Source organism: Hippichthys cyanospilos, chromosome 1, assembly GCF_059441005.1.
Source record: "Hippichthys cyanospilos isolate Australia breed blue-spotted pipefish chromosome 1, RoL_Hcya_1.0, whole genome shotgun sequence".
Lineage (NCBI taxonomy): Eukaryota > Metazoa > Chordata > Actinopteri > Syngnathiformes > Syngnathidae > Hippichthys > Hippichthys cyanospilos.
The window spans coordinates 24992476-25019275 of NC_142369.1; the positions used below are offsets into that span (position 1 = coordinate 24992476).

Below are 26800 nucleotides of genomic sequence, written 5' to 3' on the forward strand. Positions count from 1 at the left end.
TTGTCCCAAGGCAAAGAGTTTATTTAGAAAAAAATGCACTTTAAAACTGTAAAACGCAGGTTACGATTACTAAAACAAAATCGAGCGAACAAGACTGATGCAAATATTTGAGTACAGAAATGATCAGACAGAAATCAAGATAATTTGATTTTAAAGTAGTACAGGCTAATAAATTAGTTGATCTTCATTTTTCTTCATATTCAAATCTCCATTATGTGCATTTATGGAGCAAATAGTGCAAAAGACCCAGAAAATCCAGAATAAAACCTATATGTATATTGAAAATCCTGAGAAACCATCCATTTTCCAATAGTATTACTTCCCTTTGTCAAAAATCAACTATGCTTGAAGTAAGGCATTTTTGCAATCAAGATGTCCATGTGACTTTGACAGGCTTAAATGTCCAAACATCAGGTTGACCCATGTGCAGGAGGTCTTTGTATGGAGAAATGCTCCATTGGAAGGGGGGCACCTGGTCCCACGTTGGCCCACTTACGGCCAGCATCTCAAACCGACTAAACATTCCATATGTGGTCATCTGCACAAAATAGACATAATGAATCAGTGTGTTCCAGGTGAGTCCAACAAATTAAGCCACAGAATGAAAATACCTTCATGTCTGTTCCTCCATGGGACCTTTGCCTTAAGGCGCCAAATGGGTAAGTGCCGTTTGGCGGATTTAGGTCTGAGCGAGCTGAAATGGCATTCTCACCATTCTCAGGTGGATTGCAGTCCTGGCACCGTGACAAGGGATCCTCTTTAAAATTATTATATCTAAACAGGCCAAAAAAATAAAAAGTTTAAGGAAAATTATGACACACTGAACTGCATAAAAAGTTTGTTTCATTGTCCAGACCTCATGAGGCGCATCATGGAGGCAACATCTGTAACAGCTTTCTGGTCTCTCTTGAATATCTGAGCCCGGGGGTTCTTGTCCAGGGTGAACCATGAACCAAACTTTTTCACCAACTCATTACAGCCGCTCGCATTGAAAATGTCCTCATAGTACCTTCATCGCATACGGTCCAAAGATGGTATATTTCGGTAACAGGTCACATTCAACATACTGTGAATATAGTGTATCGATAAATACTTACGGTATATTGTAACTTGCCCAGTATCCTTTTTGAAGTAATTCTTCCGTTTTATCAGTAAAAACTATTTGACCCCTGTAATGGTAAAGGAATGGAACAGTCTGTTTCTAACAAACACAAAGGTTTCATTAACTTACGGAATTTGCTCCAGTACAACAAACAGGTCCTCCATGATGTTGGTCTTGCCTGGTACAAAGTTGTTATAGTCCACTATCATCCATTGGTTGTTGTACCTAAAAAGCATTTATAGTCAAAACGGAAAATATGAACTTTATTTTATTCCTTACCATTGATTCAAGACTGCTGTAATTCACAATTTGAGCGGCTGAATTGCGCTTGAAACCTACGTGCCACTGTTGTACTTGCTGAACACCTCTGCCCAGGCTTTAGCAGTCACTGCCAGACGATTAGCCACAATATTCCGAAGCCATTCCATCACCGTACCTGTGGGTCTAACAAACTTCCACAAAGCAGGGTTGCTATTTCCTATGGTGGTTTCCAAGGTAACCTGCAGCCACATGATAAATTAGTCATTCATACTAGGAAAACAAACACACATCTATTATTGGCTAAGCTTTTCTTTTTTCATTATTATATTATATTATAATATAATATAATATAATATAATATTATTATATTATTATAATGTGCAAAAGGACTGACATTTTGTCATGATCAAAAGCTCTTACCAAGCCACTACTGAGGATATAAAAGTCATCTCCAGAAAAAATAGATCCAGGATAGGAGGAGAATGCCTGGATCTTTCCAGGAAGGATGAGGTTGTCTGGGAACAAAAATAACAAATATCCCGCTTCTGTTACTTAATAGACATCATCAGTATAAACAAACAGTATTCTGCATATGAGGCTTGTCATAATGTATGGTACATGACTAACTTTCTAAATACTGTATCTAAAGAAAAAATACTGCGCAGGTGTCAAGGAAATACCTAATGGGGAAACTTTGAAGGCAAAGGAGTATTTCTTCATGATACGCAACATTGACTGGTAGGTGCCCCAGGTATCATGTGATACTAATAGATCCTTATTGTTTGGCAGCAGCTTAATGAGAGCAGAGCACGAGCCGGATCCTAGTGGTCGAGTCAGGCTGGATTTATTCAAAGCTGATTCCAAGTCCTCCAAATCTCCGCCCATTTGGAAGAGACTGGGTGGGAATACAAGGGTGAGCAATTCTATCAGGTGAGCATTTGGTTACTTACACGCACGCACACAAAATCAACTTACACGAAACCAAATGGGTTGAAGGATATTGGTCCAGATGGAAAAGACAGTTCTTCATTGTAACTGTCTTCCAGACCTTTGAGCTGAAGAAGAGCCAGGCGTACCTGCCATGCAAAATAACACAGGCATCTAAAAGAGCCTCTTATATCTATTGTGGAGGGGGGCCACAATTGTAAGCAACTTAAAAATTTTATTACCAAGAAACAAAATGCACCCCCCACCCCCACCCAGAAAAAATCTAGTTATTTTGTTTCTTGTTCATCAACACGTTTCAGCTTGACTCATAAAACAACAGGACATTGTTAGTGCAAATAGACAATATCAAATGTACCTGGTGCCAGTAAGGTGAATTGGGCTCATTCTCAATTTGCTCTTGAATCCATTTCAGGTTGATTGTGATGAAACTCTTAAGCCGATCACAGTAACCAGAATCTTTTGGGAAGGGTCCACAGTAACCCACGAGAGTGTTCATCCAGTGCTTGTAGATAAGCTAAAGACACATAATAACCAAAATAAAATAAAACATCTTGAAAGGCCCATTGCAACGAAACGCGAGTCATGTAGAAGGCTGACCTGAGATGTCACTGCAGCCTCCACGGCTCCAGCAGCATAGGCCTGGATGCTGTCATTGTAATTACTGCTCGTGGTCACCTCCAAGAAAGCCCAGCTGATGACATGCACATACATTGTACTCAGGGAATATAAAGCAATGTGTCATTGAGATAACGCGAACGTGATTTGATTCCTTGATGTACCTACCCTGACGTCTGAATGTCGTCAGTGAAGTTTGCCCAAGCCACAAAATCTTCTCTATAACCATCCAGGAGAAGCAATTGCCCCGTGTTTTTGTCAATCACTGCCGTTTGTACTTCTGCCCCAACCAAGCAACTGAGGAAAACATAACCAAACACAAAAACAAGGCTAAACCTGCGCAATAAAAAATACTCAATTGAGCTGCGGGCCATGTTCTTGACGAATAGGCACGTGATATGAGTGTGTCGTAATCGTCTGATCACAACCGTTTTACGTCTTCCGGGTTCAGTTGCTGCGTAATCTGCCATATTGGATGTGGCGGATTCAGGCGGCACCGCAGGTAATGCGCGATATACGTGTTACTGTATTACCCATTCACACGCACACACACTATTGTATTGGGGATAACATATAGCCGTCAAAACAACGCGAGATTGTTTAACTTTGAATCGGGTGATCATTTGTTTCCAAGGGGATCTGACCATAGGTGCACTCTAGCGGATAGATGACAGCCTCAAGTGTACACGATAAACATCCTTCAACCAGACGCCGGTAGATTATTTAGGCATGCAGTGATTTTTTTTTTAATCCTTATTGGGAAGCGTAATACGTTCGGAATAGCGGGGTTGCTTGTTTTGCAGACATCTAACCAAATCAATTGGGGAAAAAAGTCAATGTTTTATGGCCAGAATAACTGACAGCTTTACTAACAGCCTATATGTGCAGACTTCTGATCTTGGTAAAGGGCAAAACGGCTTCTCACTTTAGGCAAACAAATGGCGTATTTCTAGAAACTGAAAGGACACTGTTAAAATCAAAAGATAATTTCGTGAAACAATCATGCATCTCTGCCAACAATACAGCCCATTAAGCTTTTGTCTTTCCAAGTTCAGCTTATACTGTACCTGCTTCAAACTAGATCCCTTTCTCATTAGGCCAGTGCCACCTAAATTGCAAAGATGCGCCTCAGTCGCTTTCGCTTATTGATATTCAATGAGCTTTTGTCAAATAAAATGATGTTTTCTTTTTAGGTGGTGACATTAGCTATAAGACTATTACGAACACGCAACACACCACGCAGGTCTACGCTTTCTTTTTCCTGCCGGGTTCATTCTCGTAAAAGCAGCTCAAATCATTTCATGTGAAATATTTTTCACCCCCATTTATTTAAAATGAAATAACGGTAATTTATCCTCATAGGTGAGCTTCAGGTCAATCTATTTCACTGAGCTTTTTTTTATGGTGTCAGCGTAATTATCTCTGAGGTAAAAGTAGTGTAAAACACACCAGAAGACTAGAAACCATTTTATACAAAAGATATTATGTCAAATGAAACACTTTAAATAAAACATCAGTTCAACATGTGAACTAACTGTGTACATTTTCATGCTTGATCAAGATTTTTCACGGTGTGGTTCTTCACCTCCGGGTAGTGAAGGCATTTACAGCACATTATTTCATCCTTACTAACAGAATGATCAATGATGTTTCCGCACATTCTAGATTGAAATGGATTATACAAAAACGTCCAGGTACACGGGGGCATCTTGATTGAGGCCACCTCAACAGGCAGTGAGGTAGCAAGGAACCAAACCCTCCATTCATTATGGGTTCAATATTGGCAAAAGCAACAGTTTCAATCATCTTCATCATCAGGAGTTTCCATCTTTTCCAGAATTCCGCCAAGCACCTCGGCCTTTCGTTGTTTTTTACTGGCCACTAAAATAGATATGAATGAGAAAGGATAGAAGGATGATTACCTTGATTGTACAAATCAGATACAATTGAGTACCTTAAATAATTTACCATGAAAATGTTCCGCTGTTTTCCGTCTCAATGTCTCCACTGTTTCCTCCGCATCAGCCCATTCCAGTACAAGCCGTCTCCCATAAAGATGGGTGCTGTGGCATAAGGCGGCAAACGCTTTCTGGAGATAAAGATGGACATGTCAATGTTCATGCTGTTTTGTAATTTAAAACAGTGACTATGAGAGTTGTGTTTGTTAAAAACATATTCAAACACAAATGGAATATGTGTTTGCCCAAACCTTGGCATCCTGCTTGGTGATGAAGTCAACGAAGCCAAAACCTCTATGATTCCCTGTACCAGCTGCTTTCTTTGGAAGACGGACTGTCTTCAGTTCTCCAAATGTACTGACACAACAAACAGAAAAAAAAAATGTGGAATTGCACATTGTCCATTCAGAAAGAGAGCCCTATACTGCAGCTGTGTGTGCATGGGTCAGCTACCAGAAGAGTTCTCGGATCTCCTTGACACGGGCTTGGAAAGGGATATTTCGCACAAGGATCTTTGATCCCGTTTGCTTCTTCTCCACCTGCTTTTTCTTGCGTGGCGCTTCAGCAGTCCTGCGGATATAAGGCGGAGACATAAATTCTTTCAATGAAATTATTGAGTCTTCATATATATGATTTTTTTTTTTTTTACATGTTTTAGCTGTGTGTGGAAGCTCCATGAGCTGTAGGTGAGACCCAACTTTCGGTAATGAAGCAGCACATTTTGTCATACATATTGTTACCTTGTTGCTCTCTCCGAAATCTTCAGCTCTAAGCTGTGTTCATCCACAGTGCAGTGCTGATAGAAGCATGAAGAAAAAAAAAAGGCATGTTGGCCAAGAGACAAGATGATGGCGAATTTAAAAAATTTGAAGAAACAAATCCAAATACCTGGAGCTGTCGCAAAGCTTTCTGGGCTGCCTCGGTGGTATGATACTGAACAAAACCATAGCCCATTGACAGCATTTTGCCTGCGGGTCAAAGCAAGTCTTGCTTTAAGACAGAAACTCAAATACCTAAGTTTGAATTTTTCTGCACCCATGAACGGGTTCAGGGTGTGACTACGAAACTTGTGTTGTACCATTTTGGTTGTAAATACCTTTTTTGTCCTTTTTCTTGGAGATTGTACATGACTTAACCTTGCCACATTTGGAAAAGGTCTGTCAGGAAAAACAACAACAACAACAGAAAATCAGCTATTAAAAATGTTGATACCATTTCCCCCATTAATCATTGACAAGAGCATACCTCTTGAAGTGTTTCCTCTGTTGTGCTGAAATTTAGATTCTTGATGAAAAGTGTGGAACCTGGAACAGAGACATCTTCCTCCTCCTCCTCTTCGTTCTCTTCTTTTTCATCCTTGTGTTGCTTCATCCCCTCTTCCACAACCTCTGCTTCTAATAGATTCAACAAATCCATACATTTCATCCCTCATTTAAAAAGAGTACAAGTAAGCGTCTTTATGGGAAAGTGAGTGCGGTATCGTACTTGATGGTGGTTTGGCTGCAACAAACACCCCCATGGGCGCCCACTCCAAATACAGCGGGACGTGATGGAACTGTGTTAAGGAGATAAACCCATTGAAGTTCTCTTCACATGCAACACACATACAGAAACAGGGATGAAAGACACCTTGCTGTAGGCAAGTCTAGTGAAAGCTCGCTTGGCTTCAGTGGGCTCCAGGAACTCAACGATGGCGGTGAGGCCGGAAGGCGGCAGCAGCACTCGGCCCAAAGAGCCATGAGAGGAGAAGAGCTCCTCCAGTTCTGAGATGGTCACTCCGGCTGGAAGGTTCTTCACTAAAATCACAGTTGTGCTTCTCTCTGCAGCTGCCTTCAACATCAGACAAAACAACTCAAGTTAGAAGAAATATGAGCACGGTTCAACCCTCTACAAAAGCGTACCTGACTAAAGGAATCCAAACTGACACCACTGTCTAGTAGAAACTGGCGGGTCTCTTGGACAATCTGCGTCTCCCCCAGAGCCATCCGCACTGCAACACTTCCTTTTGTTTCCTGTATAGAGAGCGACAAAAAGGGAAAGATGAGAAAAAAATGTTACGCACTTAATGTATGATTGAAAGTTCAGTATGTTAGAGGATGATTGCAAAAAATAGGATGTCACAATTTACATGGTCCAAGACTTTGCTTTTCGTGGTGTTGTATTTTTCTGCAATGGCATCGGCCACTGCACTTGTGCCCAGAAATAGTGTATTCCAGTTGTGTGAACTAAAAGCAAAAAATACAGTCAAAAACATCAAAAGAAACGTGCAAAAGAACTTAAAAAAAAAATGTGCTTACCTGGAACTAGTAGCTTTTCTTTTTGCATCCTTTTGCCGCTGATAAGATGAGGAGCCCGGGCCGCCAGCTTCTGCAGATTCATTTTTTTCTTTCTTTATGGTCGATGGGAGGAGGTGAAGCATCCTGCCCTGAAATAAAGAACAAAACTGTTATTTGGATCTTGGCGTAAAGAACAGGAACAGTGTTCACAAATATGTAAGATGCTGCATACCTGGAATATGTGCCCATCCAGCTGGGCCAAAGCTGCCACTGCGTTCTCCGGAATCATGTATGTGATGAAAGCAAAACCTTTGGGTCTTTTTGTTAGATTGTCAATGGGGAAAAGCACCTCAGATAAAGGACCTACAAAAAATACAAAATGCAAATGAGGATGATTATTGCTGGCATGGAATGCTTCAATTGGACCACATTTTTAACTCACCATGCTTTGAAAAGACTTCTTTGACTTCCTCTTCCGTGCACGTGTACGGGAGGTTTCGGACAAATAGACGTCCTGATTCTGCAACGTCCTCTTCTTCCTCGTCCTCCTTCAGTTTCCTGCTGAAGTTTCTGTCAATTGTTTTGTCCCCTTGGTCAGTTCTGTTCCATCCAGATGTCTCAACGCGGAATACCTCAATGTAGCGTCCTCCTAAAGACAAGCAGAAGCATAAAAGTAACATGAATACGTTTATGTCATGTAATAACAGAGATTTACATTGATTCACATGATAATATGTAACTCTCACCTATATAATCTTTATTCTTTTTCAAGGCCTTTTCCACCTCTTCTGCAGAGTGAAGATCTACATATACATAGCCTAAAACGTACACACATCCTTTATGTTGAGATCTTGTAATTCAGATCCATAAACAACAAAATGCGCAAATTACACAATACAAAATATACTTCTGGTAAAATACCTGTTCTGTTGCCACTTTCATTTCTTCCAATTCTGATGGCAGCAGGCTTCTGTGGCGTCATGAATTCTCTAATTTGTTGCTATTTTCAAATATCAGACAACATTATGTGGTGTGATTAATTTCAGAGTGCCATACTGCATTTTATCCCAAGCAAAAACCTTCACATATATTGGAAGCCTATTCACCTCTTTAACATTGAATGGGACTCCTCTGAGTTTAACTGTGAACCTTGTTGTTGGTTCCATCTGGAACACAAAGAGTAAACTAACTGTACAAAGAAATAAATGAAGTTGTTTATTGAAGTGAAAACTTAACCAATTAAGTTACCTCTTGCTTTGCATATTTCTTGGCTTTTCCCTGCGTCTTTTCTTCAGGGGAAACAGGAGTCTTTATCTTAACAGTATTTTCGTGGTCCCCGCTCTCGTAAGCACTGTCATTGAGCTTCGCAGGACCACCATCCTCTTCATCTTCCTGGACTTTGTCATTCATCTCATCATTTTCATCCATGTCGTCCCCAGTTCGTACCACCTTTGAGCGCAGATACTCCATATCTGACAAGCTGGACTTCAGAGCTTCTTTAGAAGTGCCTGTAAACCACATCATTACTAGTTCAACACATTGCCTTTGGTGACTATAGAAGCTGGGGCAAAATAGCCCACAAATATGAAGATGGGGGCATCCGTTGGTAAGCTTTAAGACAACTGAATTGTTTAGACAGGGACAACTTTCATCTTTTAAAAACTTTTACAGTTACTTACAGTCACCATCACTGTCCTCCTCTTCCTCCTCCTCTTCCTTGTCGTCATACTCATCGTCCGACTGGTCAGAGTCAAAGTTGAGGTAATCATCGGCAGCAAACTTCTTTTTGCTCTTTGCCTTGACGTCGTCAGGGTCGACCGCCTGCTGCACTGTATCGTTCACCCATGTTGGCGCTTGGCTTCGATTCTGATGCACTGACAGGAATTCCTTGAACTCCTCATCCTCCTCTAGCTGGGATACAGGACAGATGTAGATAGGCTCAATTTGAAAATAAAGGGTAGGTGAATCTTCCAATGCATTCACACGACTTCCTTGAGATTCATTTAGCTTACAGACTGAGCATTTCCTTCTGTAATGCATTTACGAGCCACACCATCAGACACACCGTTCCAATTCATTCTTTCATCCATTCTGCAGGCCAATTGGACTCACAATTGAAATAAACAAAATGTTTCTTCATACAGTGACTACAACAACACAGTTTAGATTACCAAAAGGTATTCATTATACAAGAGTGTGTGCAGAATTAATATTGTAGATAACGCTGGAGAACAACTGAAACATGTAGAGGCATTTTTAAAATAATATTTTGGTGACTGAATTTTTGTCTTTAATCTGGTGCAGTATTGTGCTGATGCACCCAATGTTTTGGCAAATTCATGTATAATTAATAGGCTTTACCAGATGAGTCGCTGTCCTTCATTAAATACAAAAAATATTTTAAAGTGACTCACATTTTTCAGGGCACGGATGGTGTCATTTTCCCCCTTCACCTAAGAACATACAAAATTACAAAACAATATGTAGTTTTTCTTCCGTAACTCTTTCAATTGATGTACGCAATGACTTGCCCACCTTTTTATTGCTAGTTTTAGTCTCTGTAGCTGGTTTGTCTGGTTCTGAGCTCGGAGTGTGTTTGCTCCAGGCTTTAGCTTTGGTGGGGTCACCAAATGCCTTACACATCTCCACCTGCAAAGAAGCCCACAGCTCACCGCTACCATTTATATGGCCACATAAAAATCTCTTGTGAAGCTGAGACCAACTGTACGAGAATATACCGTCACTCTGGATGTGTCCACGAAGCTCTTGTTAAAATGCTTCAACGCGGTATTCGCATCTTCCTCGCTTTTGAATCCGACAAAGCCAAATTTGCGGAACTTGCCGTCCTTAGTGAACTTAAGGGTGCAGTCGGTCACTGTCCCAAAGGCGGCAAACATCCCTCGGAACCTCTCCTCCTTCATCTGTGCACATGTTTACAAGCTCAACTTGACAGATACCGTACGGATTGTTTACGTTTTTGTTTTTTCAATTCTGGCTTGTTACATACCCCGTTCGGAAGGTTTTTTACGATGAGTCTCGACATGTTTTGAGCCTCTAAACACTCAAATTAAGCAAAAACCTTTGAATTCTCATATGTGTCAACAGACCAGCATGGAAAGCATCCTAGGTCGCCATGTTTAAGTCGGCTTCTTCTTCGTCGCTTTCTTTGAATTATGTTGCAAAGAACGTCATCTACTGGAGGTGAGCGTGTAGTTAAAGCAACTGGTCAATCGTTATTGGAATAAGTTGAAATGTGCATATAAAAAAACGTAATTTTTTTTTTAATTAAAAAATACACATTCAATTTCATTGTATTTTTTAAATTTTGAATAGCATACTGTGGCTGGCACTAGGACCATGTCTCTCACCCAGTTGGCATGTTGCTATGAACCTTTGATGCTATGAACATGTCGGCTTTGTCTTTGCTGTTTTGGACTTTGTTGTATGAGTTTTGTGATGGCATGCGAAGAGTAAAGAGCTCCACTAGCACAGCAACGTGTGGTTTCTTCGCCTCACTACAATACAATATGTAAACAAATTAAAAAGGGCAATGTACACGTAAAACAGTCCAAGTAATATTTTGTATTTTATTTACAACTGATGAATCCCATTAAATAATGTGAATACTGAATAACGATTGAATAATACATGAATCAAAATTATAATAACCAATGTGAGTAAACCTTGAATGTGACACATATTACAGGAGACTTGAATGTGTAAATCCTGCATCCATACTTTATCCACACATGCGCTGCTGTTTTTGTTTTTGCACATAAACCAACCTGATCTGGTAAATTGGTCAAGCCACGAAGATGCCCGTGTCATAACGATAAAAAGTGGTCAGATACGAGGTGAATGTTTTCCCATTACTTCCAAGTACATGCAGCCTACAATCAGCCATCTAACCTATATGTTCCAAGTAATCATTGGTCACAACATAATGTACACATAGGTAATAAAAATGTTTGAGTTTAACAAAAGGTCTGGCTATATAAAAAGCACATTTTTGATTGAAATGGTCAGAAAAGTAATTTAACAGCGTTTTACTGTAATCAAACTTTTATCAATTCCCCTCCCTAAACAAATGGATCATATAATCTAGTTTACTGCAGTTTTGAGAAAAATATTTTAAAAAAACAGCTCTCGATGATACAATTCTGTATCACAAACATCAGCACATTATAAAAGTTCTACATCTATAACAGTGTCATTATGTGCATATAATTGTGTCGTTGCAAAAGCAAACATTTTAATTTTTTAAATCTAAAAAAAAAAAAGTTCTTGCCCCCATTTGTGCAAATGGTGCAATTGGTCATTTAAAATGTACTTTTCCTGAAATCCTGTCACTCTAGGACCCTCACCCGTGGATTCCACGTACTGCGTTGCCGCTCTTTTCCGCAGCACTGCACTGTGTCGCATCGTACTACGCAGTCATGTTGATGAACGAGAGCAGCTCCACATACTGCGTATCTGCTGGGCTGCGTCGCGGCTCTGTCGTAGCGCCGCGGGTCCATCGTAGCGCCGCAGGTCCATCGTAGCGCCACGGTCCGCCACCTTAATACAGGCCGTGAAAAATTTGGTCCACCGCCATCCGCCGTGGTCAATTCCACAGTTCAGAAAGCACCAAACAGGAAAAGGCTGTGTTCTACATTTCTGTGCCAATGTCATTGAAACAGAAAGCTTTCGCTTTTCTTCTGTTCATTGGCGCTGTAATAAGTGTACAGGTATTACTGTTTGAGTCACGATTCTATCAATTCACTGAAAAGTTCAAACGAATACTGTATGTACTCACCCATTGTAAATGAAGCATACAATGAAGTATAATCCATGCAAATGTTTCACAAAAGGAGCTTGGTTTGTTTACGGAAGTTTATAAAATATTCATTTATTTTTTTTAAATCTCGCAAGTTGGTAGTTCCCGCGCAAGAGCAGTATGACCCTCCCAGGACTGTGTGATGCGAAGCAACAGAGTGGAAACTCATGCAGTGGTTGAGGGTCTACGGTGGTTCTACTCAGCGCAGCAGAGCGGCGACGCAACGCAGAATAAGGAATCCAGAGTTAAGTATACAGTGATCCCTCCTACTTCGCGGTCTCAGATATCACGGTCTCAGTACTTCACGTTTTTTTCCAGGAAAAAGTAAAAATATTTAAAAATAAAAGAATCATTTAAAAATGTGCAAAAATGTAAAAAATTGAAAAAAACAAAAAAGTACATTATACAGTACTGTATTAATCAAATATCGAAGTAATATTAGTACTGTAAATAACTATGTTAAGAATTCTTCAAGCGTTAAGAGTTCGTGATGATTTTTATCTTGTTTTGAAATGTATGCTTTTAATTTGTCGGGTCGCGTTGCATTTCCGTTTCCTGTTTTACGTTCTCTGTGTGTCATTCCGCTCATTACGGTGACGTAGTGAATGACAAGGTGAGCTCATATTTATAGTTTATTATCATTTATGTTGATAACGCACGCTACTGCCTATGTTTAGTAAGCGGTGAGTGTTTATCTTGTTTATGTGTTCATTTGTGTAGAGGTTGCACTTTATAGTTAGTAGTTGTTAGTTGTTGCTAACCCGCTAATGTTGACTAAAAATACAGTAAATTCATAGATTAAGTGTTTATATGTTAGTTTACTGACTTTAAGATTGTTGTTGATTTATTGTTCAACAGATACTACATGATACACCATACATGAGCCAACATAAATGTGAAGTTCAACGTGATGACTTGGGTTCTCTTTCACCGGAGTCTTGGTGCTGATAACCAGTCCTGAGAACAAATTCTCAACAAACTAAGTAATATTAGTTATTTAATGAATATACAATAATGTTAATAAGGATAATGTAATGTTAAACAATAGGAGAAAGGACATAAAATACGCAAAAAATACCAAAAAAAAATGTATTGTTTATGGTTACTGCGGCTATATTGGGGCGTACATAGAAATCTAGGAACTGATACCCTACTTCGCGGATTTCAGACTTCGCGGGGGGTTCACAGCCCCCATTAACCGCGAGGTAGGGGGGATCACTGTATAGTTAGAATGTGTGTATAATTTTTGTCACATGTTCAGTATCTTTGTTTTGCTTGAGGTACAGTGAAGTGTAGATGCGTCAGAGGAGCTGCTTAGCCTAGGGTTTCAATAGTATCTATAGTACGCACTTAGAATGCATTATATTAACGTCAAATAATCTGTTTATTTTTCATGGTAATGTTATAAGATGAATTTGGGACATATCGTTTGAAATGGTATTACAGATAGCTATGAAAATGGGGTTACGGGACATCAAGTTGTCTGTTATCTTGTGGAGTGTTTTTATGGCCCCTGGTGTTGAGTGTTTTTTTTTTTTTTTTGCATTGTATTATATTGGTTTGTTTCAATAATAAATAATTTAAAAACCAGTAAACTTGAAAGCATACCATAACTGCTGTTTCACACTCGTCCTTCAGTGTTACCTTTCCTTCTGGAACACCTCTTTCCAACAAAAGTCCAATGGATAAATTATGTATGTCCCACTACAATACACAATATTATAACAATTCCGCTTTATGGCATATTACGTCCCAGTAACTGCATCGTGCAGTCGGAACTTACGTTCTTTGAGAGTCTTACATTAATCAATAGAGGGAATTTACGCATAAAACATGCCCTGATACATAATACCATACAAAAATACACATATACGTTTTCATGAACAATGGCAACGTGGATAACTTTTCTCTGTCTTCAGCTATGTCTACTGATTTTGTCCATGATTTTAGACCCAAGTGGCTCGCCGTAGTCGCGTCTAGGATGTCATAGTAGCGCGGCTATTTTCAAGAATTGGGCGGTTTCTACGTTTGTTTTTCGGTTTGTTTCGCACTCTTGGTGAAGGAGCAAAATGAAGCGGTATGTCATGTGCTGTATTATATGTTTAAGTTTTGATTCCTTCTGGAATACATACCAAAATACAAATGTGCAAGACTGAAAACAGGTTGTTTGACAACTGCTTTTAATAGTTTGTCTTCGATTTTGCCAATCCAAGGGAAGTCATCGCAAGTACCTCGGACGTTAGGCTGTAGTTGACGTAACCTAGTGTTAACTGGATGGCGGACGTTGACAAAAATATTGTTATTGTAGTAGTATAAACGATTACTATAGATAGTTTAACTGGTGAAAGTATTAATATTGTTTCATCAACTTTTGGTCATCTCGCTCAATTCACGACTGCGTGGCGAGTTACACGATTTGTGTCATTTTTGCCCATTTACTACATTGGTACAAGACCACTTATGGCAAAAATAACCACCGAGTAAAGTACATGTTTTTTTTTTTTTATTGATGACTTAAGCGCATTAAAAATATAGTGTCAGTTATATTGGCTTTCATTTCGCCCCCATTATGAAAGCGGTTTGCAACAGATTTAACTTTCAATTATGACCGACGTTATCATACCCATTCACAAGATGGGTACACTTTCAACACATTTTGTTGTGTGTTATCGTATATAGTAACATACTCAACATGCTCCTTTATCTGTGTTTGTGACTTTTGGGGCCAGTGGAAGGATCAGCAGAGCCAAAAGCAGGCCGTCTGAGCTGCCTATGCGAGTGCAAGAGTCCACCAGGATGAGCACCACGTACACCACTCCCCGCAGGTTGGTTCATTTTTGTTATTATTAAAAATTAAAATAGTTGTAGGGCAGGGAAATACAGTGAATACGTTGTACTTCATTTTACCCTCCTTTTATGTTATATCATTTAATTTGTCTCAGCTACTATGAAAATACAGCATTGTGATTTTGCGTGTAATGTTGTTTTGCATGTTGATTTGGGGAAGTATATTTTGCAGTGTTGCTAATTAACAGCTTGTTTTTCTTGCTAGTGAAAAGCCTTCAATGGGAAAGCTAAGCTTTTCCAAACCATTGTCACAGACATCTGAGCGGCAGACAAGCTTCTTTGGTCATCGGTATGTAAACTATGGAAATGTTCCAAATGATCTACTTCTATTCCTAACAAAAAAGTACAGCCCTACTTCTATATCTAGTTTTATAGAAGGAAACTGAATAAATATCTTCTACTAAATTATACAGTGACCCAAAAGTTACTACACATTTAGTCACCAGCTGCATTTTAGCACAAGTTTTAGAAGCTATATGGCTGACAACTTGCTGCAATGTATAGTTGAAATGAATTAATAGATTAACGCTCACAAAACAGGATCTGTTCTTGACAAGCAATAAACCAGTATATCTGCTTACTACCACCTGTGAGGAAAACTCTGAACTTCTTGAGCATGCGTTAGACTGGAACTCAAAATCCATAAAACCTTGATTCAGCAGTGATACAACAATTTGTGCGGAATTCAGGTTGTTGTGCATGGCGATATTTTACTTAGAAGTCTTAGACCAATATGACGTAAGTGCAACAGGGCTAAATCATGCACTGAATGAGATAGCACTTAAGGATTCTGTAGGGAGACAACCTGAAAAATATCAATTAATAAATATTTTTGAACTGCTAAATTGTGTGTTGCTTGAACTTCACAAACAAGTTCTACAGAATTTTTTTCACATCACAATATTATTGCCAAATAAAATTGTGATAACTGTTGTGCCCCCCCCCCCCCCCCCCCCCCCCCCCCCCCCCCCCCCAGTACTCCAGTATATACTGACTTTTGGTACAACCTGGTCTGTTTTACACTGTTACACTATTGTGTAAAATGTTGTTGAGTGCAGTACAAGTGGAGCCAGTATGCCACGCAGCAGCTCCATGTATGGCTTTGGTGGACCTGATAAACTCAAGGATACACGGCCTTTGCATAACAAAGCTTATGTTCAACAATGCATCAGACAACTGCATGAGGTAGGTTTGCCTCTGGAAATATGTCCACTGTATGCACCACATACACACGGTCCTGAATTATGGTATTAGAGGGCATATCTTTCCCAGCCTTTTAAGTAGTTTCCTAATTGTATAACGTTTAGAATAATCAAATTGCTTTTCTTAATACACACTGCTGCTTGCGCCACACACAAAGATCCATCATTTTTCCTTTTATGTACAATCATTCAGCTTGGTTGACAAAATCTTGTCTCCAATAGTGAAAATTTAAATCTTCGCTGCTACTCTCCCAATAGGGTTATATGTGTCTTGTGTAGTCTGCACATGTTCTTTTTTTTTTTTTTTTAACTTGAGGCCCAACATATAGGTCTGCCCATATAGAAAATAGGACTTGATGTTGGCCCTGCAATGAATAGATGGCAAAATGAGCACAGGCACATTCACAAGACTTAACAGCCCTTCAAAGAGGGACAATTTCAGGCAAAAAAAAAATAGACGAAAGACTAAAAAAAAACAAAAAACAAAACAAGGATTATTATGTGCTGTAATTCTGGATCCTTGGAGAAGTTGAGTAAATGAAAGCATTCTACCCAAAGGCTAAGGCACTTTGGAAAATTTGTATCCAATACACAGGCAACTCTAGATACAAATTTAATCCGATCCAGAGTGTAGTTTGTATCCTGAATCATTCGTATATTGAATCACATTTTACATGTAAATTGCCTAATTTATTCCAAGCTCGAAATAAACACCATATGATATTTTAGAATATTGTACCTTATTGTTCAAAAAATGCAATGTTCAGTAGATGTTAGGCAAATGAATGGAAAAAATAGGGCTCCAAACAATGAATTTTCATAAAATCTTTCTTAGAAAAAAATGGCTGTATATAGCTTTATTTCCACTTGCTCTTTAAGTTAAAAAAACTGAAAACACTGAAACTTTAATTTTCATCAGATTTTTCTTCAAAAAATGTCTGTAAACATTGTTTTAATTCCACTTGAAAATTAATATATTAAAAAAAACACAAAACAGTAAAATGATCATTTTCAGCAGATTTGACTAATGCAACTGCAAAGTGAGGTTAACCTGCTCCACATAAAAGCTTCTTGTTACCTAAGCGTTTGCATCAACATTGCCGGAAAGCACTCTTTTAGCGCTCTACAGGATGTGTTGAGCCCTCCTTTTAAATTGATCAAAGTACCCAGGTGAAGCCTTGAAATCTAGAAGTAGGCCTACTTGATGTGATGTCCCATCGCTTGCGTTATTCTCTGGATCTTGTACTCACAAAATTGCGAATGACAACGCCAGCCTTACTGAACGACGACGAGAAATTTGTATACTAGCGAGCCGTACGGTACAGCACAGCCAATAGGAGAGCAGGACAATGAATGTTAGTGACCAATGGGAGAGCAGGACACTGGTGCAGTGGTTATGGCGCATTTAATGTGTGCAGGAATTAAAATTTTTCTCTGGAGCATACGAGTTATCACTCGTATACAGCATTGAATTTTTTTCTCGTTTTAAGAAGCAAAAATTTGGCCGAATTTGGACTCATAGACGTAAAGTTAATATTTCGTGTACCGAAGCGTTCATATCTAGGGGTTCCACTGTATTCTCTAATTGCATTCTGGGCATTTCCAACACGAGCTATCTAGCAAACTTGAAATCAAGGAAAATAAAGTGGCATGGGAAAATAAGGTGGCACGTTGACCTTTCAATTTATTTTGTGTTCTCCTCTTGATGTAGTTCCTGACAGAGCAGGGCTACAATGTTGCACCCAAGACGCTCCAATCACCATCTACCAAGGAATTTGTGAAGATCTTTGAGTTCATCTACCGTCAACTGGACTCCACTTTTGAAATGCCAACCTCCAAAGTGGAGGAGGAGATTCCAGCCCTCCTCAAGTCACTCAGGTTTCTAAATATGAAAGCACAGATGTCAGACTCCAGTCCTTGAGAGCTGTTACCCTGGAGGTTTTCCATGTTTCTCTCTCAAAGTCACCTGATTCAAATGACTATCTTATCTAAAAGCTCTTGCAGAGCATAACAAGCTTAATTTGAATCACGTGTGTGGGAGAGAGAAACATTGAAAGCATGCAGGATACTGGCCCTCTGACTTCAATTGGACATCCATTCATTAAAGGGATAGTGCACTTATTTTGCTATTTCCAAGCAGAAAAGACTTGTTATGTTGTCCATAGTAATTTGATGACTAAATTATATCTCATGGATCATCATCACCTTTAAAAGACATCACATGTGGTCAAAGTTGTAATGAACAATCAGCTTCTGAACATCACATGACCAAATCCAGAAATACCATATATACTGTGTGTGTGTGTGTGTGTGTGTGTGTGTGTGTGTGTGTGTGTATATATATATATATATATATATATATATATATATATATATATATATTATATATCACTGAAAATACGGTTGCTCATCAGTGTCTGCACTCTTTTTTTTTTTTTTTTTTTAAGTTTAGAAAGACTTAATCTACAATATGTGCCCAGTCAAAAAATCTATAGGCCATCTCTTTGTTTGCCCAGCAAGAAATATGATAGGCTGTCTGTTTTGCATGAGGACCTTAGAACCTAAGTGTGAAGTGATGCTAAATCTCTCTGTTTGTGATGCAGATATCCGTATGTCATGTCCAAGTGCTCCATATATTCCGTCGGTGCTCCCCATACGTGGCCTCAAGCACTGGGTGCCCTAATGTGGTTAATTGACACGGTCAAGGTGAACGGCAGCCACAGTTAATGTTGCTTGAATATTGGGACTTGGAGATGATGTTTGTGCTCTCATTTTCCCAGATCCATACAAGCCTGAGCCAGCAAGATCTGCTCTTCAGGGACTTCAGTGAAGACAGTGACAGCATTGATGACAACATTGATTACAACAAGGTAAGGCTGCTCAAGTTTGCCTTACAAGAAAATCACGATTATTTTCTTTCTGTCTATTTTACAATAACAGTTACAATTTCTTTGTAAAATTAAAATGATAAAGTATTATGAATCTGCTATTCAATTCTAAATGTTCTTAAAAGCTATATTGCAGAGAGACATGCTGTGAAGGTTTCTTGCATGCCAAATAGACGAATTGACTGTAATCGCACATGCCTCAGTCACTCCTCCAACGTCGACCTAGAGTTGAGCCTGTAGCGGACCCCACGATAAAAACACGCTCCAATGCTCCATTTCATCTCATTTATTATTTTATTGAGCTAATGGACTGGTTGTCTCTCCAGTATTGCCCAAGCTGTTGACTATAGTACCCCCTCTATCTATTTCAGGACTGCATCGCTTTTTGCCATCTTGCTCACTTTGGCTCCAGAAAACCAAGGCCCTACCATTGCAAGGCCAGTTAGTGTCTTAAATTAGGCAGATGGAGACCACCTTCAGACAAGGATTTTTTCAACATGCGCTTTAGAAATGCAAGGAAGCTTGCTAGCCCAAACAAAGGAGATAAGAATGGAGCCAAGTCACTTAAAATAAGATGCTTTAAGAAAAGTTCCATTTGAAAAGAAGTTTAGGGTTCCCTGAGGATTGTGATTCCTAGATATTCAAAGTGGTCAGTCATGATTTGGGGGAATTTAACCCAAAGCATTTGTCTTAACCATCAAAAAGCATGAGGACACTTTTTTCCCAATTTATGGTAGAGCCAAAGAATTGTCCAAATCTATTAATTGCCTTGATGTATACTTATTTGAAAATAGTAAAAAATAATGAAATAGATGAGTGTGTAAAACTTTATCTTACTTTTATTTTTTTAATTATTAATTCAATAACCAACAAGCGATTACTACCAACAACTGGAAGGTGATCTCAATACCAGGGACAGCAAGAAGGGTTGGACATACTATTTATGTATTTATTCTAAGACATTGCCACCAGCTCTGTGCATATATATTGGGGTCAGGGTGTGCTATTATGGAGCAAATAATATTCACTATTTTGGTCTATCATGTCATATTTATTCAATTATCATAAATCTACTTTAAATATTACTTAAAATACAACACCCAGACAAAAAAGAGCAGCTTTTTAATATTGGTATGATCTTCTCCAAGGAAATTTCAACCAAAACTCACAAGATCAATGAATGCAAGAATTTTAAACCTGTTACAAAAAGCAATATATCGTGATAGTGACTTACATAATTCATACAATGATAGACATCTCAGATTTAACCATTTCCTCGTGTTGGTCCTTTTATGTGCTGACAACCTGCTTTAAAGGATGTAGTGTACTTGACTTCCCTTAACACAGAGCCTCTGGTAAATAGTTTAAATACAGTTACGTGAAAACACTACATTATACGGATACCAAAATCCTCTTCATGACATTGGACACAGTCTTACACAAGAATACCACCTATTAGCATAGCCAGAGCATTTTAGGTTGTTATTAAAAAGAATGTCATTGGGAGGTACAGTATTTCCAAAACATTCAAAATATACTTTGCTGGTTTATTGAATATTATTAGGACGTAAACTAATTAACTGGCTGCCCACATCTCCACTCTGCCGGTGTGCTTATTTTTCCCAAAACATTCTTTGGTTTGCAGCTCTTCCTCGACTACACAGCAACCACATACACCAAATTCATGCAGGGAGAGGACACCCATGAGGAGGAAGATGAGGCCTTCATCTCTAAATTGAGTAAGCGCTTTATGAAGCACATTATATTTGAGAGCTAGAATATATTGTAATAACATTCACATTTCTGTGTCGGTGTTGCTTTGCTGTGTGTTGTGTGTATGCGTTTGTTTACGGGTGTGGTTGTGCTTGTTCTTTGTTCTTCTGTGTCGGTGTTGCTTTGCTATGTGTTGTGTGTATGCATTTGTTTACGGGTGTGGTTGTGCTTGTTCTTTCACAGAGAAGATGTGGAACTATGATGAAGAGCTGCTGGTTGCCGTGGAGCAGAAGCACAGGATGTTGACGGAAGAGGTTGAACGACTGAGGAAGGAAAACCAAAAGGTTCTGATCGCACACAAAGAATATATTTAATTGTGGCTATGTGTTAAGCTTCAATTTTATGAATGACAACAGCAAATGTGTGATCGGTGCAACAGTGATAGTATTTGCTCTTGATTTTATGATCAGCAAAAGCTTCCCCTTTTCCCTGACAGGACCGACTTGAGGTCAAAAGGATGGCGCAAATGAAGCTGCAGTCGGACCTCCAGAAGCTGCGGCAATATCAGGTCGAAGTGGAGGCTTTCCAAGCAAATCAAGAGAAAAAGTACTCAGAGCTGGATGATGAGCTCAACTGCACCGGTAAACAGAAGCAACATTCATTTCACTAAATATACTCTTTTTTTTTTTTTTTTTCTCATGTAGTGACTCCAGACCATATCAAACTTTTTAAATCAGCCGATTTCGGCGCTTCTAACATCAGCCAAATAACTGATAGTTGCTGATTATTTTATACCTTTATGTACTATAACCAATGATAAAACTGTACAAGTGACAGTGGTGCCATTATTTTATATATATATATATATATATATATATATATATATATATATATATATATATATATATATATATATATATATATATATATATATATATATATATATATATATATATATATATATATATATATATATATGTGTGTGTGTGTGTATGTATGTATGTATATATATATATATATATATCTCTAATATATATATATATCTCTAATATATATATATATATATATATATATGCGCTGTTGCACGGCTTACTCGTAACCACATATATATATATATATATATATATATATGACTTCCTTTATACTTCTTTACACAACCAGTGGAGGTCCAGACCCTACTGTTTTGTTGCCAATTGCAGGTGAAACCAAAATAAGTGCTTTCATACATTTAGTGAACATTCATTTCAAAGCTTGGTTTCGTTCTTCTCCGCAGCAAGCACTTTAGAGTCTCTGAAACTGGAGCAGGGCGAACTGCAAAAGGTCCTGCAGAACCAAAAGTACACGCCAGCCGATGTAGAGAGGATCAACCAAGAGAAGAGGGAGCTTCAGGAGGCCATCGCCAGACATGGCAAGTCTCTGGAACAAGCCCAGCAGCACAAGTGGAGTGAAGAAATTGCGCTGGCTAAAGTCAAGGAGAAGGTATTGCCATTCAGTGATGACAAGCATTAAAGTCTCCTAACTTCCCAACTCCTAATTCTCTCAATTATACAATGCCATCAACATTACGCTTCCTCTCTGCATCACGGCACATCTGTCATTTAATTAGGAGATTGGCGGGGCAACAATTGGATACCATGCATTGGTTGTCTGCATGACATCACAGAAAAAAAAACATCTGAAAAAAAGGTCCATCAAGAAAATAAAAAACAGCATGAATTGGAAAAAAGAAATGTCAATCGTTTTAGTGCCCTGTATTGGCAGTTTAAACTTCATTTCAGAACGCCGTGTAACGTGATTTCAGAACAGCACTGTGTCATTCACATTTGAGCCTGCTTATGCTGGGAATCAAAGTTTAAGTTCTTTACTGACTACGCTTTTGAGTGGCGCTTCAAAATAATTGTACAAAGGCCGTTCGTGCCTGTTACTTGTACCATAAACAAAGGATGCACTTTTTTTTTTTAAACTCACATTAGTACCAGGACATAGTGTTGTATATCTAGCTTCAAAAAATAGCAGTTATCATAATCATTTTTGATTGATTTTTGAATCAAATCAATTTTGAATCAAAGTGGAGACCCCAAAATCAGAATGGAATCAAATTGTGAGACAGTCAAAGATTCCCACCCATAGTTAATTATTTCTTTGTGTGAGGTAAATATAAAATGACTAAATGCTTTTTTTTTTTTTTTGATGCACTGTATACATTTTCTGTGAGCTGACCAGTTTAGAGGGAACTTTGATTGTGACTGACCTTTCCTGTAAACACTCCAGGCCGAGTTGAAGCTTACAGAGTACAATAAGTTGGCCCGCAAGCTGAAGCTGATACCGATGTCTGCAGAGAATGCTTGTGGCCATGACTTTGAACTCAGGCCTTTTGATGGCGGACCTGGGAACATTCACCTCAAGTCACAAACACAGGTACTCAATGGCTTTGCTGCTATGTGAATTGTTGGTTTATTGGGCTTATGCTCTTAACAGCATTGCGTGTCGCTTTGCAGAATCTTTTGAGAAAGCTGATCAACAACGTGGAGGAGGATCGCAGTCGACTGTCCCAGGGCAAGTTCGGTCTAGAGGAGTCTTGTGAAGAGGTGATGAAAATTGTTGCTCACGTCATTTGTCTCTGATGTGACGAATTATTTTTACACAGATTTATGCCCGCTCTTTGGTTGAGCTTATTTTCAGCCATGATGTAGATGAGTGAGCAGATATGAATAACAATTCAGAACAGTCAATACATAACTTGTAAAAAAGGAAAACATTGGAGAATCAATTTGGACACAATATACTCAACTTGACTGAATAAGGAAAGGCTGATTTTCATCCGGGCCAATTATCAGGGACGATATTCACCATATTGGTGCATACCGGCATCGGCCTTGTTTTTATTGATCTTATGGCTGATAAACTCTGCCTCTGATCATGCACTCCTCTGACTGTGTCTAATGGAGCCTTGATCATAGCAAAAGCCAGAGCCAATCAGTAGTGAAAGCCATCTGGTATTGAGTGATCCTGGGACTGTAATTCCGTTACTCCTGGAACCGTTCAGATTTAAAATTTTGGTATTAAATTTTGGCTCCTGGTTAGCCTGGCAGAAGAGGCACAGGCCAAGGAAGACTGTGCATGCGCAGCACCTTCACGTTTCTAGCGCCGGCCAAGAAGAGTGGCAAACGGAGACTCGCTATGTCGTGCTCATTGTGGGCGGGTAGATGACAAAGAGGCTTTACCGCATAGAGAAATGATATATACTGTACGCACTCTGAACACTTTGTGCTGAGCTCCCGAAGCGACAGTGCCCACCCGGACCATGCATAGGAAGGTCGGTGAGATTTCCCTGCCCGACCCGATGGTTCGCCGTTAAGTATGTCTAACACAGTGTTTCTTAACCTTGTTGGAGGCACCGAACCCCACCAGTTTCATATGCTTATTCACCGAACTCTTCTTTAGTAAAAAAATAAAAAATGATTTTTTTTACTGGTGCACAAAATGAATGGTGGACCTCTGCGGCGGAGGCTCCACCGAACCCCTGAGACCGACTCACCGAACCCCTGGGGTTCGATCAAATCCAGGTTAATAACCACTGGTCTAACATATGATTTAAAAAAAATAATAATAATAATAATCATGACATGTTTGTTTCTTTTTTGTTGTTGTTTTTTTCAAACTCCCTGCGCTTTTTCTATTTTTAAAAGAGGTCAAAAAACGTTTTTGTTTTTTTTTTTCAAATTTGGGAAGCTGCTGTTTAATAAACACACGCCCTTTTGGCATTTGAAAGAAGTTAGTGAAGCGTTGAGGTTTGTATTAATTTTTTTTTTTTTTTTTACCGCAACAAATATTCCCTAATTCATTGGAATGAAAATCTGCTTTAAATACTGCTTAAAGACCTCTTTGACTACCGACAATCGGTATTGGCCCTGAAAAGAGCATATCTGTCTCTCCCTCCTATTGAAGACATTATTTTAACCATGAATTTCCACCAATTTTAGCTCCTAGTATTTTTTTTCTCAGAACTATTGGTGGTACTGCCTATCAATACATTACATACCGCAGTGTTGAGGGCGCAAATTTTGTTGATAATTCCTTGGTTTCTGCTTTAGGTGATCTCCAATGTCTTTGACAAGGAAAACAACCTAAAGCAGTTGAGAGAGCAGATCCGCAAGGTGGATGACCGCTGGGATGCTAACCTGAAGGTATGAATTGCACATACCACATGGAGCAGACACAGTAGGTGTCTTTCACCTGTCCGGTTGTGTGTTTGCGCTTACCTGCGCGTGCAGGAGGCAGAGCGAGAGGATAAAGAGTGGGCAAAGGAGGTGGAGATGGTGGAGACCAATCGCAATCTTCTCGAGGAGAAAGTCAACTGTGGTTACGAGGAAGCCGTGCAACAGCATAAGGCACTGCAGCAACAGTGAGTGGCCCTTTCTCTCCCTTTATTGAGTTGTCTTCGCTTTGTCCACTATTGTTTTGGTTTTGCCAATCTGCTCCCGCGGTTTTGAGGGTAGAATTATAACGTATGCATCTTGTTTAAGTTTGTGCCGGATGAATGCGACCTAGCCCTTTAGACTGAAATCATTTCAAAAGATTGCAAATGTATCACATTTAGGACCATATAGCCAAGTGGCCTGGTTGCATTTGAAAAAAAAAATGGATTTGTGTCATGCACACTGCCATCCAAGATCAGATACAGGTCAAATAGAGGCAAAGAAAAATGGAATTTGGGTCACCAGCGCTTCCCAATTACCATATAAGTAGTCGCTTATTTGATTAGAAATTCCATTTTATCAAATGGCATTCATGTTGCAAATTCAATTAATCATTCAACTTTACCAATACCCTGTTGTCTACTGTTTCAGTTTGCCTGTGCTTCCTGACACTTGTTATTGTGTGTTCATATTTTGAATAGTTGAATGTAATGACCTAATTGATTTTGTGTAAAGTTCTAAGTGTATGAGGTGTTGTAAGCATCTTGTACAAGAAGCACTGATGTATGTCCCAAACAAAAGAATTCTTCTAAAGAGTGTTTCAGCGTTCGAGCAGGTGTTCAGCCCTTGACAAGGATTATTTCACAAAATCAAAGTTCAAAAATCTTTAATCAAGTTTAAGTTACTCTGAAACTTAACTCTTCATAGACCCTGTGTATATACTAGAAAAAATCTGCAGATGTTAGTGGTCTTAGTTCATTCAGAACTTAAAGCATCTCTTTTTATCATTTGGTTTTGACGTATTTGCACAGACATAGCACCTTTGAGGGTTGTCGGTATTTTTGCACGGCAGTGCCCCCCTGGATTGTGATCCAGACAATGTAGTCTGACTGTTGCTTCCTTCGTCTCTCCTATGGGCATGACAACTCATCCTTTCATATGAGGAGTCATTTATTGTGGGTCAGTTCATATGTAAATTAGTAGACTAAGGTTTCACAGAGGCAAAAAAATTATTGGAAGGGATTGCTTGGTTGGTTAATTTTACACACAGTGTGCGAAGGCTTTCCGGAGACACTCCTACTATATTTGTATACGGCAGAGGATATTAAAAATTCAATTTTCCACGATATACCCTTTAACACTTGTGTCATCGAGGTACCACCTGGTGTTGCTGGAGACCCAAGAGAAGAGACGAACAGTCAACAACAACCTTATGACTGTGTTCACCACAGCAGCGGACCACCTCTCCTTCACAGAGGTAGCTCTCTCGTTTCCCTGTCCACGTTTTATCCTTTAAGCGCAGCTAATAAGCAGAAACTAAAGTCTTAGGTGTTGTCCCGTGTTGCTGCTGTGCCACAGAATTGTCTGAAGGATCTGCTCGGCCATGGGCAGCGGTTCTACTCCAAGGTGCTGGAGGATGATGGAAAGGCTGTACAGATGCATCAGAAGATGTTAGAGGACTTGAGGTTGAAGGCTAAAGAGTGCTTTGGAGCTTGATTGAAATTTAACAATTTTTCACTTTTTTAAAAGAGTTGTTTTGTTGTGTTCTGTTTTTTAGGTTTTAGTCTATCAATAAAAAGTCTGAAAAACAATTTGTCTTTCCATTTAGGTTTTCTATATTTGAAGCTTCAAAGACACATCTTATCAGAGCAATTTGGTGGTCTTACCCCTGGATTCCACAACCTGCATTGCGGCTCCGCTCCGCTTTGTTGTGCTGCGCATGATGCTGCCATGTTAATGGGAGTGGTTCCACATA

General features: G+C 39.2%; 3 protein-coding genes across 4 annotated transcripts; 1 reads left to right on the forward strand and 2 right to left on the reverse strand.

Moving 5' to 3' along the window:
- On the reverse strand, window positions 1-3316 carry plbd2 (phospholipase B domain containing 2). The gene is made up of 12 exons (XM_088414589.1): window positions 3095-3316; window positions 2909-3002; window positions 2667-2825; window positions 2339-2439; window positions 2044-2258; window positions 1784-1878; window positions 1442-1602; window positions 1232-1327; window positions 1098-1169; window positions 857-1009; window positions 612-774; window positions 1-538 (listed from the first exon to the last, which is right to left on the reverse strand). The coding sequence occupies exons 1-12, from the start codon at window positions 3298-3300 to the stop codon at window positions 368-370; spliced, it is 1686 nt and encodes a 561-aa protein (XP_088270715.1). The 5' UTR covers window positions 3301-3316; the 3' UTR covers window positions 1-367.
- LOC148429814 (kinetochore protein NDC80 homolog) lies at window positions 2158-26636 on the forward strand. 2 transcript variants are annotated; one of them, XM_088414571.1, is made up of 18 exons: window positions 2158-2293; window positions 12072-14053; window positions 14706-14801; window positions 15029-15112; window positions 15882-16008; window positions 17737-17903; window positions 18629-18731; window positions 18806-18895; window positions 20559-20652; window positions 20870-20970; window positions 21123-21267; window positions 21900-22105; window positions 22898-23044; window positions 23125-23214; window positions 24721-24813; window positions 24901-25031; window positions 26200-26302; window positions 26404-26636. In XM_088414571.1, exons 2-18 carry the CDS (start codon window positions 14046-14048, stop codon window positions 26539-26541), a joined length of 1923 nt encoding a protein of 640 aa, XP_088270697.1. In that variant the 5' UTR covers window positions 2158-2293; window positions 12072-14045; the 3' UTR covers window positions 26542-26636. The 2 variants fall into 2 exon arrangements, with proteins under 2 accessions (XP_088270697.1, XP_088270706.1); XM_088414580.1 differs by having other exon boundaries at window positions 2158-2276.
- rbm19 (RNA binding motif protein 19) lies at window positions 4381-10307 on the reverse strand. The gene is made up of 24 exons (XM_088414557.1): window positions 10168-10307; window positions 9899-10081; window positions 9696-9809; window positions 9575-9613; window positions 8840-9071; window positions 8409-8668; window positions 8267-8326; window positions 8082-8160; window positions 7907-7978; window positions 7603-7809; window positions 7393-7523; window positions 7182-7309; window positions 7013-7109; window positions 6786-6896; window positions 6514-6714; window positions 6370-6439; window positions 6130-6278; window positions 5981-6041; window positions 5773-5852; window positions 5625-5680; window positions 5338-5454; window positions 5136-5241; window positions 4895-5015; window positions 4381-4807 (listed from the first exon to the last, which is right to left on the reverse strand). The coding sequence occupies exons 1-24, from the start codon at window positions 10201-10203 to the stop codon at window positions 4725-4727; spliced, it is 2793 nt and encodes a 930-aa protein (XP_088270683.1). The 5' UTR covers window positions 10204-10307; the 3' UTR covers window positions 4381-4724.
- Window positions 26637-26800: the final 164 nt, after the last annotated feature.